This window comes from Dothidotthia symphoricarpi (genome assembly GCF_010015815.1).
Source record: "Dothidotthia symphoricarpi CBS 119687 unplaced genomic scaffold P153scaffold_1, whole genome shotgun sequence".
NCBI classification, from domain to species: Eukaryota; Fungi; Ascomycota; class Dothideomycetes; order Pleosporales; family Dothidotthiaceae; genus Dothidotthia; species Dothidotthia symphoricarpi.
In genome coordinates this window covers 1,473,885-1,488,119 of record NW_022985008.1, presented here as the reverse complement: position 1 = coordinate 1,488,119, position 14,235 = coordinate 1,473,885, and the positions used below count along the sequence as shown (strand labels likewise).

General features: G+C 50.3%; 2 protein-coding genes across 2 annotated transcripts; one reads left to right on the top strand and one right to left on the bottom strand.

Moving 5' to 3' along the window:
- Nucleotides 1-1,305: 1,305 nt before the first annotated feature.
- On the bottom strand, nt 1,306-6,253 carry P153DRAFT_305777 (AAA-domain-containing protein). Its single transcript, XM_033664613.1, has 8 exons — nt 5,895-6,253; nt 5,600-5,843; nt 4,943-5,543; nt 4,256-4,335; nt 3,924-4,233; nt 3,554-3,875; nt 1,861-3,396; nt 1,306-1,810 (listed from the first exon to the last, which is right to left on the bottom strand). Exons 1-8 carry the CDS (start codon nt 6,015-6,017, stop codon nt 1,475-1,477), a joined length of 3,552 nt encoding a protein of 1,183 aa, XP_033529279.1. The 5' UTR covers nt 6,018-6,253; the 3' UTR covers nt 1,306-1,474.
- Nucleotides 6,254-6,889: 636 nt separating this feature from the next.
- Nucleotides 6,890-13,944, top strand: P153DRAFT_372163 (uncharacterized protein; the record flags this gene model as incomplete). Its single annotated transcript, XM_033669372.1, has 4 exons — nt 6,890-8,177; nt 8,226-8,970; nt 9,029-13,471; nt 13,521-13,944. 4 exons carry the CDS (start codon nt 6,890-6,892, stop codon nt 13,942-13,944), a joined length of 6,900 nt encoding a protein of 2,299 aa, XP_033529278.1.
- Between the last annotated feature and the right edge of the window lie 291 nt (nt 13,945-14,235).

Below are 14,235 nucleotides of genomic sequence, written 5' to 3'. Positions count from 1 at the left end.
AGAGACGTGGGTGTGGCTGTTCCTCTTATCTCCTATGGCGTTCGAAGGCGAGGGTACACGTGGCTGCTGCAACAACAGTGGCGAGGAACTGACTGGGATCTGGTTTGCTGTTTCTTGTTCTTCCTACTCATCTGCTCATGTAACGGCCTGTATATCACCTTAGTGACGGCTTCTTTCTAAAGAGAGGCTCACTCACGCGCATCTCAGTACGTAGACTTAGTATATCAATATTTATCATCCAATGACTCCACTCCTAATTAGCAAGGGAAACAGTGTACAAGCGTGCTGTCGTATGACGAAACCTCTGTCGTGTAAATATGACGATGAGTATTTCAGCTCTACCATGTGATTGTAGATCGAGATCAATGTGCCCAGGATTCGGGATCACCATTCCCGTATATCAACTTCCATATACACTTTATCTACGGCCCACCAACTCAAATCTTTGCCTCGGTCTAAAAAAACGATAGTTTAGTATCTTCCCGCAAGATGATCGTCGTCTAGTGACAGAGCACAACACCATGCTTAACGGCAAGATGCATACGAGCATGACAATGCATCGCATTGAACAGCATGAAAACCACAGCAGGACATCCGCCCTCTAATATTCTCCCCCCCTACACCTTTCTGCAGCCATCTCGCTACCTGAAACTTTGACCCGCTGTCGTGCCTAAGTAGCAACTTGTTTCCACCTAAACGACGATGTTGGGTCCTGGCTTCTCCCCTTGGTCAATCCATACACGTTGGAAAATCAGCCGATCAACCGCCGATACGCGGTTCAACAACTCAGCTCGACCCTGAATCCCAGCCCCGTTAGTACGACGTAGACCCTAACTCTCTCCAGACGAAAAGAAGCATTGGCGCCCAAGTTTCACACGGTGTTGTCGGATTATGGGATTTGCGAGGATTCGGGGACTCACCGCCTCGTTACTTCGTTACAATAGCGGGGAGTGGTGTACATTTGGAATCGTATGTTTCACAGACTGAGACTGGCAAGGGTTGAGAGGGTCGAGATTGTGGGACCCTAGCGCCGAGTGTCAATGTGAGGTTAAGTGGATGCGGTCTGACATTGACAGGCGATGGTGGAACAGGGTGGGATGTAAACGTGGTGCTACAACATGGGACCGTACGGGTATATCAGAGCTTGTAACGAACCGCTAGAAGATGGAGAAACCAGGGCAATGGGACTGTTTCGCGAGAATGACTTGTTGGTGCTTGCTGTGTGTTCAGTGAATGGACCTAGGAACTCCCAGAGGTGAGATTCAACGTGCTTGTGATCTAAAATCCCTCGCACCAAAAACCAGAGGACAAGGTATCATGGTTAGATTCTATCTATGTATCTAGACGAACTATAAACTAGCCCAGTCTTGAGTAGCTTGCCTATGTCATGCTCGAACTTCGTCATGAGGCTTGAATGCCCTTGATGTAGGTTGCACGAGTAACACCAATCCATTGCGCGTGAGTCTATAGACCCTTAACTGTAAGTTCCCGTGTTTGCTGCAATGGCCCGAGACATGACTCTCGCGAACCGACCCGGTACATCCTGGTCTTGTTTCGCGGTCTCAATACCTGTCAGGATCTTCTTTATACCTACACCAATTTCTTTGCGGCCTGTAATCTCTTCGATTTCGGCGATCGCACGCTGCTGGTCCCGATCCGAGAACGCACCGGATTCCGACAGAATATGTGCAAGCTCAGCCTGACTATTGACATTTGGTACTGCGATCTCGGCATCGAAGCGGCTGAAGAGATCGAGCTGCGTCAGTACGGAGCGCTCTGTGGTTGTCGCGAAGACCAATAGACGACGACCCTAGGTTGGTTAACTCATGTCTGTGGTAGCAGCTCACTGTTTGAACTTACCTTCGGCGGTTGCTTCTCCAACAGAATCTTTAGAGCAACCAGTACACTGTTGCTGAAACGAGGTCCAATCGGTACCCAGTCGACAAGCATCTCGATATTGTCGATCACGATGACGCTAAGAGGACTCTTGTATGCATCTCGGAATGTCTTGTCAAGCTGCTGTACCTTCTGCATCTCGCTAAATCCAACCATGTCCTCGGGTGATATGAGTTTAATGAATGGAAATTCCGAATCCATGGCCATCTTGGCGGCGAGTGCTGTCTTTCCACTTCCTGGAGGACCGTGCAACGCTACAGAAAGGATTGGCGTAGAGTCTGGTTTTCTGACCTGGTTGATGTAAAGACGCCCTTCCTCCAGGATATCCCTGATGAATGGCGAGAAATGAACGATACCCCTCAACAGGCGCTTTCCCAACTCTTCTTCGGCAACACCGAAGAGCGGCTTCACTTCTTCCAAGGCGGCCATGAAGTCTGCACGTTGAACTTTCATGTTCTCGACGTCTGGGTTGATAGCTGCCATCGTTCCGACCTTGATGTGTCGGCTGAAAGCAAATGATGACGCAGCTTTCACCAAGCCGCTGAGCTCAGCACCCGAGAAATTCTTTGTCAACCTGGCCAGTTCTTCGACGTTGACATCTGGTCCGAGGACGTCGTTGTTGCGCATCTTAGTTGTATGAATTTTGAGAATTTGCGCTCGTCCTGACTCATCTGGTAGGGAGATTTCCATATGGACCTCAAGACGTCCAGAACGTAGAAGAGCTTCATCAATCATGTCCATTCGGTTGGTCATGCCGATGAGAAGGATGTTGTTCAGCTGGTCCACACCATCCAATTTCGAGAGAAGCTGGTTCACAACACTGTCGCCCACGCCAGTACCACCACCGGCGCCAGAGCCTCTCTGTTTGCAGACGGCATCAAGTTCGTCGAAAATGATGATATGAAGACCACTCTCGTCGCCCTTCTCTTTGGATTCCTTCTCCGCATCGGCGAACAGCTTGCGAATGTTTTCTTCAGACTGACCAACGTACTTGTTCAAGACTTCTGGACCGTTGATGACCTTGGGCTCTCTGGAGTTGAGCATCTTACCAATTTGTCGCGCAATCAAAGTCTTTCCAGTACCTGGAGGTCCGTATAGAAGAATACCGCGGACATGCTGAATACCGAGCTTTTCAACTAGACCTGGAGGAAAGATACGAGACGCGAAAGCTCTCCGGAAGATGGCACTGAACTCATTATCCAACCCGCCAATGCCCATATCTTCGAACTTGAACCCTGGCTGAACAATTGAGTTGGCTGCAGGCCGCCTATTGGACGACTTGAGTTTGATATCTGTGCGAGCGTCTTTGAAGAAGTCGACCGTCGTGTGTCTGGTGAGTATTCCACGAGCGCGTGGATCTGTGACAGGGTGTGCACCATCATCTGACTTTTCCATCGATAGATCCACTAACTGCACGGTACGTATAGACATCCTTAAGGGGATATTCTTGATGTCCAAGAGGAGCTGTTGACCAGGGGCGAGTACTTGGTTCTCGAAATTCTGTACAAAGTTAGCCTCGCCATTCAACATTGACCGCGTTTCGTTCATGGGAGCGTCATCCACGCTCTATGGCAACACAACGGTATTCTCACTGGCCAAAATGACCTCCAGAGTCGTGTGTCCCTGCTCCCCTATCCAAACAGAGGTCGTAGCGTACCTTTTTAAACTGAGTGGCAAGCTCATCCTGATCGTAAGGAGTCTCTGTCGTCTTCCTAGCCGCGAATCCGACCTCGACCTCGACCGAACCCAAATACGATTGTCCGCCGCCTTGGCTGAAGGCATCATAGGGCTGTACCGAGACAACATCTTGTGGACCAAGGGAGATAGCAGCCCATGTTCGTTGAGCGTCTGTGAGACCAATCTCACCCGGCTGGCAGCCCTGGGTAGGACGTGCGGAAAGGACGTAGTTGCCGTTTAGCAGAATGTATATGTCCGAACCATCCGGCGTAGGGGGGAAATCTTGGGGGGAGACGGCGACCCTAAATTTGTTAGTGATGGTTTGTACAAGTGTCTTGGTATATACATACAGATTTCCAAAGGCGTAGGCGTTACCACCAGGGCTCTTGATCGGCCTTAGTTGCCTACTACCGCCAGGTGGCCCTCGCGCAGGTGCACGCTGCTGGGGAGGAGCACCGTACCCTCCAGGCTGTCGATTGTCGTAGCCCGCCATCCTGCTATCGGGGTATCCAGGTTGTTGTTGTTGTTGCGGCGGTCGTCCGTCGTGATGCGGCGGCGGTGGTTGTGGAGAGCGTCCAGGCAGACCTGGAAGGCGATCTCGGTTGAACATTTTGTGGAGATAGCTGCGGTTGCGACCAAGGAACACTTGGAGCTTTAAAGCTCAGGTATTTGTTGCTGCCACGTATATGCGACAGAACAGGCGGCAATACCAGAGCCCCGCTAGTGGAACTGGCTTGGTTTTGAGGTGTGAAGACTTTCAGGCTACCGTGATCGCAAGCCAAATCAAGTGGTGGTATTCGATATCCGAGTCAAAGATACAAAAAGACGTAAAATCGTAGAGTCGTTGTTGTATCATAGCTGTTTCTGGTTCAGCTTCGCGATCGTCGCGCATCAGCTTGGGCCTTGTCGTCGCCCCACCAATGCGGGCGACCTCCGCTCCGCAACGCATTCATCACGACATGATAATCCAGAGGTGGGGTGTAATATCATGAGTGCGCTTCTACACTTGTTTTACATGGCAGTCTAATCATACTCAAGGCTTTTTGGACTGTCTTCAAACTGGTAGCTGTGTTTGCTGACGCTTGAACTTTCTTGTCTTGCTGCTCGTACTCTGAATACTAAGGGGCAAAGTTCCATCGAATAGTAGGCCGTGATGGCTTGTAGCTAGCAGTCAGATGCCTCATCAAGCCCTGTGTTTCTTCATTGTACTCGAAAGTTAAGGCGGTGATGCATCTAGTCAAGCGTCGAGATGAGAAGTTCTTCAGCGGAATCGCTAATGGTTCTATCACACTCTGCTGATGACGTCCTCAGACAATTCTGTCATCTGTATCTACCGCTTTGCATGTAACTTTATGACGAGCATCAAAACCCTTTGCCTTGATGGACGGACTCTCCACCACCGTACCAAAGGGTTCCCATACGGCAAACCAGGCCTGTCTCCTCTCCAACGTTGAACTCGCCTCCCTCTGGTATCCTCCCTTCGTTATGCTCTGGCCAAAACTCTCTTTCTAGCCAGCTGTTGATCTCCTCGATTTTCTCGACAAACACTTTCACCTTTTGAGGATCCGATAAACCATTGCCATCGGCAAAATCATTGGGATCGATGAAACGGGCGATAGTCATATGACTAGAAGGAACTACGTAACGCGAATCGACCTGAACGCCTGCTTTTTCACACAGCTCGTAAATGTCGCGGCGGAGGTGATGATAAGTGACCTTGTCATCGTTCAATGTACGACCGCCACGAAGGCCCTCGCCAGCCGCAGGAACAAAGCTCAGTGCGAGGGCCGAGGCGTCATAACCAATGAGTGGTTTGACGAGACGTACGCGATGGTTGAATGTGTAGTCAGTGATGGCTGGCACATCGTCACGAATTTGATCGACTAGTTGCTGTATTTCCTCTGCTGTCTTTGAGTGTGTGACTTCCAGAACAGTGATATGCAGACAGTCTTGAGGCATGAGCCATAGATCTGCGTCATGTTAACTAGGTTCTGAGAACATGTGTACTTCCAAGACCGTTACCTACTAGGTGCGACTTTCAGTAGCTCCTTTTGGGCGCGATTGATCAAATCCTTGATGTTCTGCGTCGGCCGTCCCCAGAAGACTAGACAATGTCGTGGGTCGACATACCCCGGCTCGATTTTTTGATCGCTCAGTCTGGACAAGACGGAATCAAGACTAACACCTGAGAAGTTGGTATCCAGTAGCTTCGCCTTTTGTTGAGAGTTTCTTGCCGTTCGATGGAGGTTGTACTTGGATTGCATCTGTGTCTGCAATGACTTCTCAGATCAGCAGTCACCTATATGATTGATTCTACCCACCGGGTCATCCCCACAGGCTACGATCAGGGCATCGTATGGGTTGTTGAAAGCCGTTGTAGATATTCCGCTGAGGTCCTCGAACACATTGTCGCTGGGAACTGGCACAGGAGTTTGTTTGGACATCGCAAACGATTCTGTAGCTTCTCGAGGCCTCTATTGCGTTCGAGATACACCCAGTCTTAGTCTGGCACAGTCCGCAAGTTCCGGAAATACGAGCCTCTTCGTATGCCTGCATGTCTAGACTCGAGCTGAGATGTCATACAGAGGGCGTGTAGATTGCGCCTTACTCGAAACGACAATCTCACCACACACGTGTAGTTATACAACCTTACATGTCACATTACAGCATGCGCATGGTCTCCAAATGCGCCCGGCTTTTATTATTTTTGACTTCGATGCAAGAGTGGTATATCTTAAATCAGATCACATGGTGGCGTGATTTTACGCGTCGCAACATGCAGGGGTTCGTTGTTTAGCCTCTATTATTTCCTGTCCACCCCCCACAACATGCTCTCACCCCCACATCTAAATATTGTTCCTTCCTATTGCCCACCCTGACCTTGATTAGGCTTTTGGATGTTGGGGCGGGCTATTGTATATCTCCATACCAACACGCTTTTGGCGCGTTAGTTGCGACACAATGGTAACGACGCGCCCGCGGAAATTGGTACGAGAACTATCAAGCCCCGAACACGATACCGACGTGGTTGCTACACCTACAACAGCTGCGCGGAGTACTTCTGCTAGGCGCACGTCGGCTAGAAGGTCATCCATACATACCAAAACGCGCAAGCGCAAGGCGTCCGCCTTCGATGATGGAGGTATGTGTGGAGATTCCCCAGCTTGACCAATGCTAACACGTTAAAGATCAATCTACCACGATACCGCTCAGACCCGCGAAGAAAATCAGTGGAGGTAGATCGAATCCTCGCACAAGAGAGGATACGTTAGCAGCTCTCACTAGGTGGGCGAACAATGTCACGGCCGATTGCTGCATGCCATGCCTCCATCTCGGTGGAAACGCTGCTTTCGAATGCTACAGTACTGGAGAGAGGGCATGCGGAAGATGCAAGAAGAGAGGCGCGGAAATCGAGAAGAGGTGTCATCAACCCACTGCCGAAGACATTGCACAAATGGACAGACGCTGCACCAGGTGCAAAGAAAAAGGCAACAAGAACTGCGACGAGAAAGCTCCATGCGCTGGCTGCATTAAGCAACAGGCAAAGGATCGAGCAGAAGGGAAGCCGAGCTTTTTGGTCGACAATTGTAAACTCGACAGAGAGGTGCGCCAGCAACTCATCCTGCAGACTGTTGACAACGAGGAGGTACTGTCCATGATCGAAGACGTCGAAGATGAACATACGCATCACGACGAGCATCCGAATCACGACGAAGTTGACGGTCTACACCAGGAAGAAGATGTTGTTTCAGACGAGCAGGTCCAAGACATCGACGAGAACGAAATGACCATATTACCGATAGACAAAGAAGAACTTGGCGCGTACTCGCTCGATGTTGCAGCCCAAGGAGCCTACAATGATACTCGCGTGGAGAGCAACGAGACGTCGCCTTCTCCAGCTCTCGCTTCGTCAATAGCAGATCATATCATTTCGACAGGCCCGTCAGACTTTGAGGAAGAAATGACTGAAGTCGAAGCAAGACCTTCACGAAGAAGCCCTGAAGTCAGGGTTTCACAACAGAGCCCCACGTTTCCTGAACAAGATGGTACCAGAAGAAAATCGCAACGCAGTTGCACACAGGATAAGTGTTACAAGGAAGTTAATGTCGACTACGAAGGAAATATCTCCAATGTGCGCGAAGATCCTGATGCCGACGACGATGAAGAAGCCTACGAGTCCCAGGAATCAGACAGTGAGAGCGAGGACGGTGAACCGGACGACTCTGAAAAGTCAGATTCGGATCATCAGGAATCTGGGTATGACGACGAAGACGATGAGCTTGACTCTCGCCCCAAATCACGAAAAAAACTAATCCCAACGGTTGTTGTAACAGAAGATGAGAGCGTGTCCCTCCCAAGATTGCAGAAGAAGGACAAGAAAAAGGGCGGCCCTAGCAGGCATCTGAAGAAACCGCTAGGTGAAGTGATAGACCTGGATCTGCCGCCATTGAGCGATATTTACGAGTGTTTTGGGGATTTGGTTTCCAACGCTGTCGAGCTTGGGCTCTGTGATGCGTTGAAAAGCATAGGACGCCCGATCAACATCGGTACAATGTGCTCTGGAACAGAAGCACCTCTAGTTGCCATTAATCTGATCTCAGAAGGTTGGTATGTCTGTTACACATCACAGCTTAAGCTAACACATTCCGTAGCTCTCGAAAAGGCTGGACTGCCCGCTATTCGCTTCGAACACCATTTTTCTGCCGAGATCGAGGCCATCAAGCAAAGCTATATTGAGCGAAACTTTCGACCAACGAGATTGTTCAGAGATGTCCGGGAGTTTATACCTGATGACGCCACCACGGCAACTACAGCCTACGGAGCCGAAGAGGATATTCCCGAGTGCCTTGACATCGTCATAGCTGGATTTGTCTGCAAGAATCTGTCCAGCCTGAACAGCCATAAATTGGAACTGACCGACAAAGGCGAGTCTGGTGATACATGGCGCGCTCTTCTTAGCTACGCAAACCGCTTTGGTCCGAGCATCGTACTTGTTGAGAATGTGCTAAGTGAAGAAGACACTTGGAACGATGTAGTCTCCATGTGGGACGAGGTTGGGTATGCAGCTGAATGGGTCTATTGTGATACGAAAAACTTCTACATTCCGCAAACGCGTCAGCGGATGTACATGATCGCAATCAAGCGCGAGCTCTTCGGCAAAAACGTCGACAAGGCTGTCGGAAAGTGGAGAGACACAATGCAGCAATTGCAACGGAAGTGCAGTGTCCCGTACGAAGCTTTTCTTACGAAGACACTTCAAGAGTCGAGTAACCACAGTGCCAGGATATCCGAGCCCGATTGGGCTCTATGCAAGTTGAGATACGATCACATTCGTTCAGAAGAGCGACTGGGAAATCTGCACCCTATCACTCAGTGGAGTGCCAACGGAACTGTCCGGTATGCAAAACTATGACCTTATCGTATTCTACACCACAAGCTAACAAACTATGTCCAGGCCACCAGACTTTGCTAACAAAAAATGGTACAATTCGCAGTCGTCAAGAGTCTGGGACGCCATCGATGTTGCCCACCTGCAAGGAGTTGTTCAAAGCGGCTCTGACTCCCTTTACAAGATGGCCTCTTGGGACGTCAGCCAGAATGTCGACCGCTTCAAGGACAAGTTGGGCATTCTGGGTTGTATAACGCCGAAAGGGTGCAACTTTGCCACCAATCGCCAGCAGGCACTCAACGGCACTCAACTCTTGATCATGCAAGGTCAGCCTGTCGACAAACTCTTGTTCGCTAACGAAACGCAACGCGATTGTCAAGACTTGGCTGGCAACGCCATGACAACAACAGTCATCGGAGCGTCGTTGATATCAGCGATCATATGCGGCGTAAAATCATTCCGAACCAACCCTCCATCTGCTCTCCAGCAGAGCGTTGCGGCAAAGATGCCGACGATTTCCAAGACTGTGCTTGACAAACCTGGCTCACTGGATACCTGTATCATCCCAGAGCATTTCGACTGCATGAACATGGCTATGCTCGCTTCCGATGGATGGCTCAGTTCCCGCCTTTGCAACTGTGAGGAAAGTGGCGTCCTGTGTGACTCGGCCGTGCGGATCTGTTCAACCTGCAAACATACAGCATGTAGTGCTTGTGCAGGCAACCCTAGGCACAAGTACCAAGATCTCAAAGCTGGTCGTACCCAGAGTCCCCACATGTTTATTAAGGAATGGAGATCGAAGTTTCCGCCTCGCCTGAAGATCGACCAACTTCCTGATTTGCGGAACCCTGCTTCAAGCAAACAGCCAGCTGACAAGCACACGAAAGCATTCTGGGAACGGGTTGAGGAAGCACAAGTTGGATTGGACTACTTTTACATTGGCGACCTCGTCAGACAAGACAATGTCTGGAAGATGTCGTATACTTCTACTGAAGCTACACTGGAGCTCAGAATTGGAAGAGATATCCAATGGCTCTTGTTTGTCAAATGCTTGCCAACAGTCCCTAGCAGCAGCCATCTTCGCAAGATGCTTGAGCAACCGATTGCTAGAGGCAAGGTAAAATCATCGTTGATGGATCCTGAGTGGGAAGTTTTCATCCACCATCCTATGAACTGCATGGTACAGATCAGCGGCTCGTCCAAGAGGACTAGCTCCGGGAGGAACCGGGAAGGTCTTGCGGATTTCAGTGAAGAGACCGTGCCTGAAACGCTTACTGTGTGGAGCGCTTCCAAGGAAGCAAAGCCATTTGTGGGAGACTACGACTACCTGCCGCATTGTGGGACCGCATCTCACAATCTTTATAAGAGGAGATTGGCCAAGCCTGATGTTTACCTCTTCTCTGACCCCAACCCTATTGGGCCGGAAAATGGCATGGTGTTCAGTGAAGACTGTAGTCGAAGGTACTGGGGCGACGTTCGTCTCACCATGGCCCGCTTAGATCTTGCATGGCGGCCATCAGATGTCCAGAGTGGACAGGCCTATAACGTCAACGCAGATATTGCTGGAACTTGGACGCCTGTTGTGATGAAGCTGAAGTCACCTCACGTCGCAATCAGCGCTAGTACGGTATCAGGTGAAGCATTTGTTACCCCTTTACGAGATGATTGCTCCCACGCCCTCTCCGTGCTCGAAGTCAACCTACAAGAACGAATCCGCATTCAGAAATTCTCAGACTATTTCTGGGTGCTAGAGAGGGCCTCTAAATTACTGCCCGATCTCTCAGCCTGGCAGCCTTTTCAGTCCGAATCCGCCAGCGACTGCATGTGTGCACCAACTCAACCACCCATCCACTGGAGTGTTGATAAAAAAGTAGCTACTCCACACGAGGAGCGGCAGGCTGCTGCTAAATTTGAGCGCGCAATCAAGACGCGACGTGACATTTTCGAGGTTTTGCCGTCCAATGAACACAAGACGACTCGAATCGAAATCGGAGTCAACGTCTCTTCTCTGATTCATCGTGCCCGAGGCAGACTCGCCCACTTGGGACCAGTCACGACCTCCTGGAGACTGATAACTGATCACACGACTTCGGCGTCCAAGAGATTTCCCAAGTTCAGATTGTTGGATAACTCCCAGGACGGAGCCGTTGAATCCATCCCGGCAGTGGGGTACCTACATGGAGCTCAGCCAAAGGCTCTCTCATGGATGAGATCCCAAGAGCTGGGCCGAGTTTTGACAGTTACGGAAGTCGAAGAAGCGGTTGATTCTCAGTTGGGTTGGAGAGCGGAAGCCCAAGCCCAGATCGACGTCAAGGTTCGTGGAGGAGTACTCGCGGATCTTCCGTCATTTGGAAAGACCGTCACGACGATAGCTCTCATTCAAAGCGAGTTTGAACAGCACACCCCCAAGAAAATTCTTAATCACAATCGCGGTCTGACCGCAGGGTTGCCAGGCCGCATCAACGTAGCTGCCACATTGATAGTTTGCCCTCGTCACATCGCTGAACAATGGCGGACAGAATTCAGGTCGTTCTTGGGAACAGAGAAATACGAGCTCTATGATGTCAAGGTCATACTAAGTTTCACAGACTTGCAGAAACTGACAGTAGAGGACTTCAAGGCTAGCAGAGTCATCATTGTGTCCTGGAAAGTTCTATCAGACCCCAGATACATCAACCAGCTTGCACGGTTCGCTGGTATTCCAGAGCCAGTAACCACCAACTGTCGTGCGTTCAACGCGGGCTTGGCTCGAATTATGCTCGAAATTCCGGATAGGCTAGAGGATCTTCAAGATATGGACTTTCACGACTTCGACTCATCCCTAGATGTCTTGCTCGAGGACCGCCTACGACGCGCTGAATTTCAGGCTGTTTTGCCTCTCAAGATCCAACACGGCAAAGCATATAAATCTTACGCGCCCCCGGTTGCGAAGGGTCGTGGCGCTGGAGCAAACGGGAAATCTCTGCCGAAACGCAAATCTTCAGGTTCTGCAACTCATCAAGTGCCTCTGCTCCATCTCTTCCGCTGGAACAGAATCGTTGTCGATGAGTACCATTATCTCAACAGTCGAAACAACATCGAGAACGGTCTGATAGCTTCTAGCGTAAAGTGTATCGCCGCACCAAAGCGCTGGGTTCTTTCTGGGACACCTGCCCTTACGAATTTCTCCGATGTCAATGAAATCGCCTCATTTCTTGACGTCAAACTCGGCCGAAATGCTTTTGGAGACGGATCTGCCACGACCCAGCTGGAGAGAGGGTTGATCAAGGATCAAACCAGTGTAGAAAAGTTCCTTTCACGAACACAGCTCATGTCGGATCAGTGGCACCAGGCCCGACATGACCGAGCACAGATGTTTCTAGACTTGTTCGTCAGGCAGAACGAGCCGTCCTTGCAATACATCAAATGCTCTGAAACTCTACGACCGGTAGAACTGAATATCGCGCATCACGCCGTTTATCTCGAGCTTTCCCAGCATCTGGACTCGCAGAGAATGCAGATCAGGAAATTGAACAACAAAAACAAGTCAGACCGGCAGAACAGACTTAACCAGAGCCTAGACAATTTCCCAACCGCCGAAGCGGCGTTGTTGCATTATGCTCTTCAATACAAGACTTCTGATGGTGAGTCAGGTCTTGACTCCTTGGTCCGAGACAGATCAAACCAGCGGCTGGAGACGGAGGCGGAGTTGACACGACTTGTAATTGGATTTGAAGGTTACCTCCAACGTCCACAGCTCATGAAGTCGATCAGAGGGATCAACGCAAAGGACGACAGTTTGAACGTGTACGAGCGCTTGAAAGCTGACATCAGTTCGAATTGGCTTGGAGATGAAGACGCCAGTCTGGTAGCACGCAAAATTCTTGACAAAGCCAAACGTCATCCAAACGCCAATGGCTTCTTGGAGAAGAAGACTCGAGACTGTTTCCGGAGAGGTATCTCAGATGCGCGCGACTGCTCCCGCGAGCTCACTGACAGAATACGATCTGAGCGGTTCGTCAACAACATCAAAGGTCGGATCTTTCCATCTCTATTGGAAGGAGAAGGCCCCGAGTCTCTCACTTGTGATGCTCCCTCTTGCAAGGGTGGAGCCAACGTCACTCAACTTCGGCTACTATACGAGTGTGGACATGTTGCCTGTGATGACTGCCTTATGTCGCGTACTGACGATGAACGTTGCGTCGCCACTGGCTGCGGTGTCTGCCTTCGAGGCAACCTGATCCAGGCTTCAGAACTTGGCACTACCAGCGAGAAGGTGTCTGGCAAGAGCTTTGGTGAGAAACTCGACGCTGTTGCCGAACTCATCAAGAGCGTACCAAACAACGACCAATCTCTTGTATTTGCTCCAAACGACAAGACGATCCGCGCCCTTCGGGAAGTCTTCAGCCATCACAAGATCTCGTTCCAGACTGCGGACGATGATATCGAGAAGTTCAAGACGACGACAGATCCAGCGAAGCGCAAGAAAGCTTTGATTCTTAATCAGGGAGGTGAATCTGCTGCGGGGATGTGAGTAATGCTCTGGAAACTCTGATGATGTCTTACTGACCTTGCACAGCAACCTCGTGAACGCGAATCACATCTTCTTTGTCGCTCCTCTACTAGTAGACAGCCAGGACCAGTACGATGCGGCCATGGCGCAGGCAGAGGCTCGTAGCCGTCGTTACGGCCAGAAAAAGATCGTTCACATTTACCATTTCGCTGCGTTGCGGACAATCGACGTCGACATTCTTGAACATCGCCACAGACGTAAAGATGCCATCACGACATCAAGCAAGGCGAAACTGCCACCCCCTCTGGCAGAGAGAGAGAAAACGAGATTGGTGAAAAATGACGCAGGGCAGGTGGCTTTGGTGCCGCTTTCCATGGTGGCAGACGAGGCTGCGCGGAAAATCTTGGGCATCACGGAAGCCCCCAAGAGCTTCACGTCACTCATCAATTTCTCGGAGAATTTCGAGCGTGGTGAGGATGACGATGTCTAGGTTTTTCCGGTTTCCCATTTCGTTTCCATTTGTTGCTGCCGCGAGCTGCGAATTGCTTTACGCCAGTGTTGAGGAATTTGTACAAGCCATTTTTTTGTTTCTCGGATTCGTCTTTCGCTGGGTACACATGTATCCATCCTGTCCGTCTTTGTATAATACGATGGAGCCTTCTTCTCTGTATCATACACATAATCTTTCAGCTAGGCGTCCTCTTGTTTAGCCATAGCATTATACCCAAATCAACCATTCATCGTCTTCGAAACCCTTCTCCCGCTACAATCCTCCTTCATA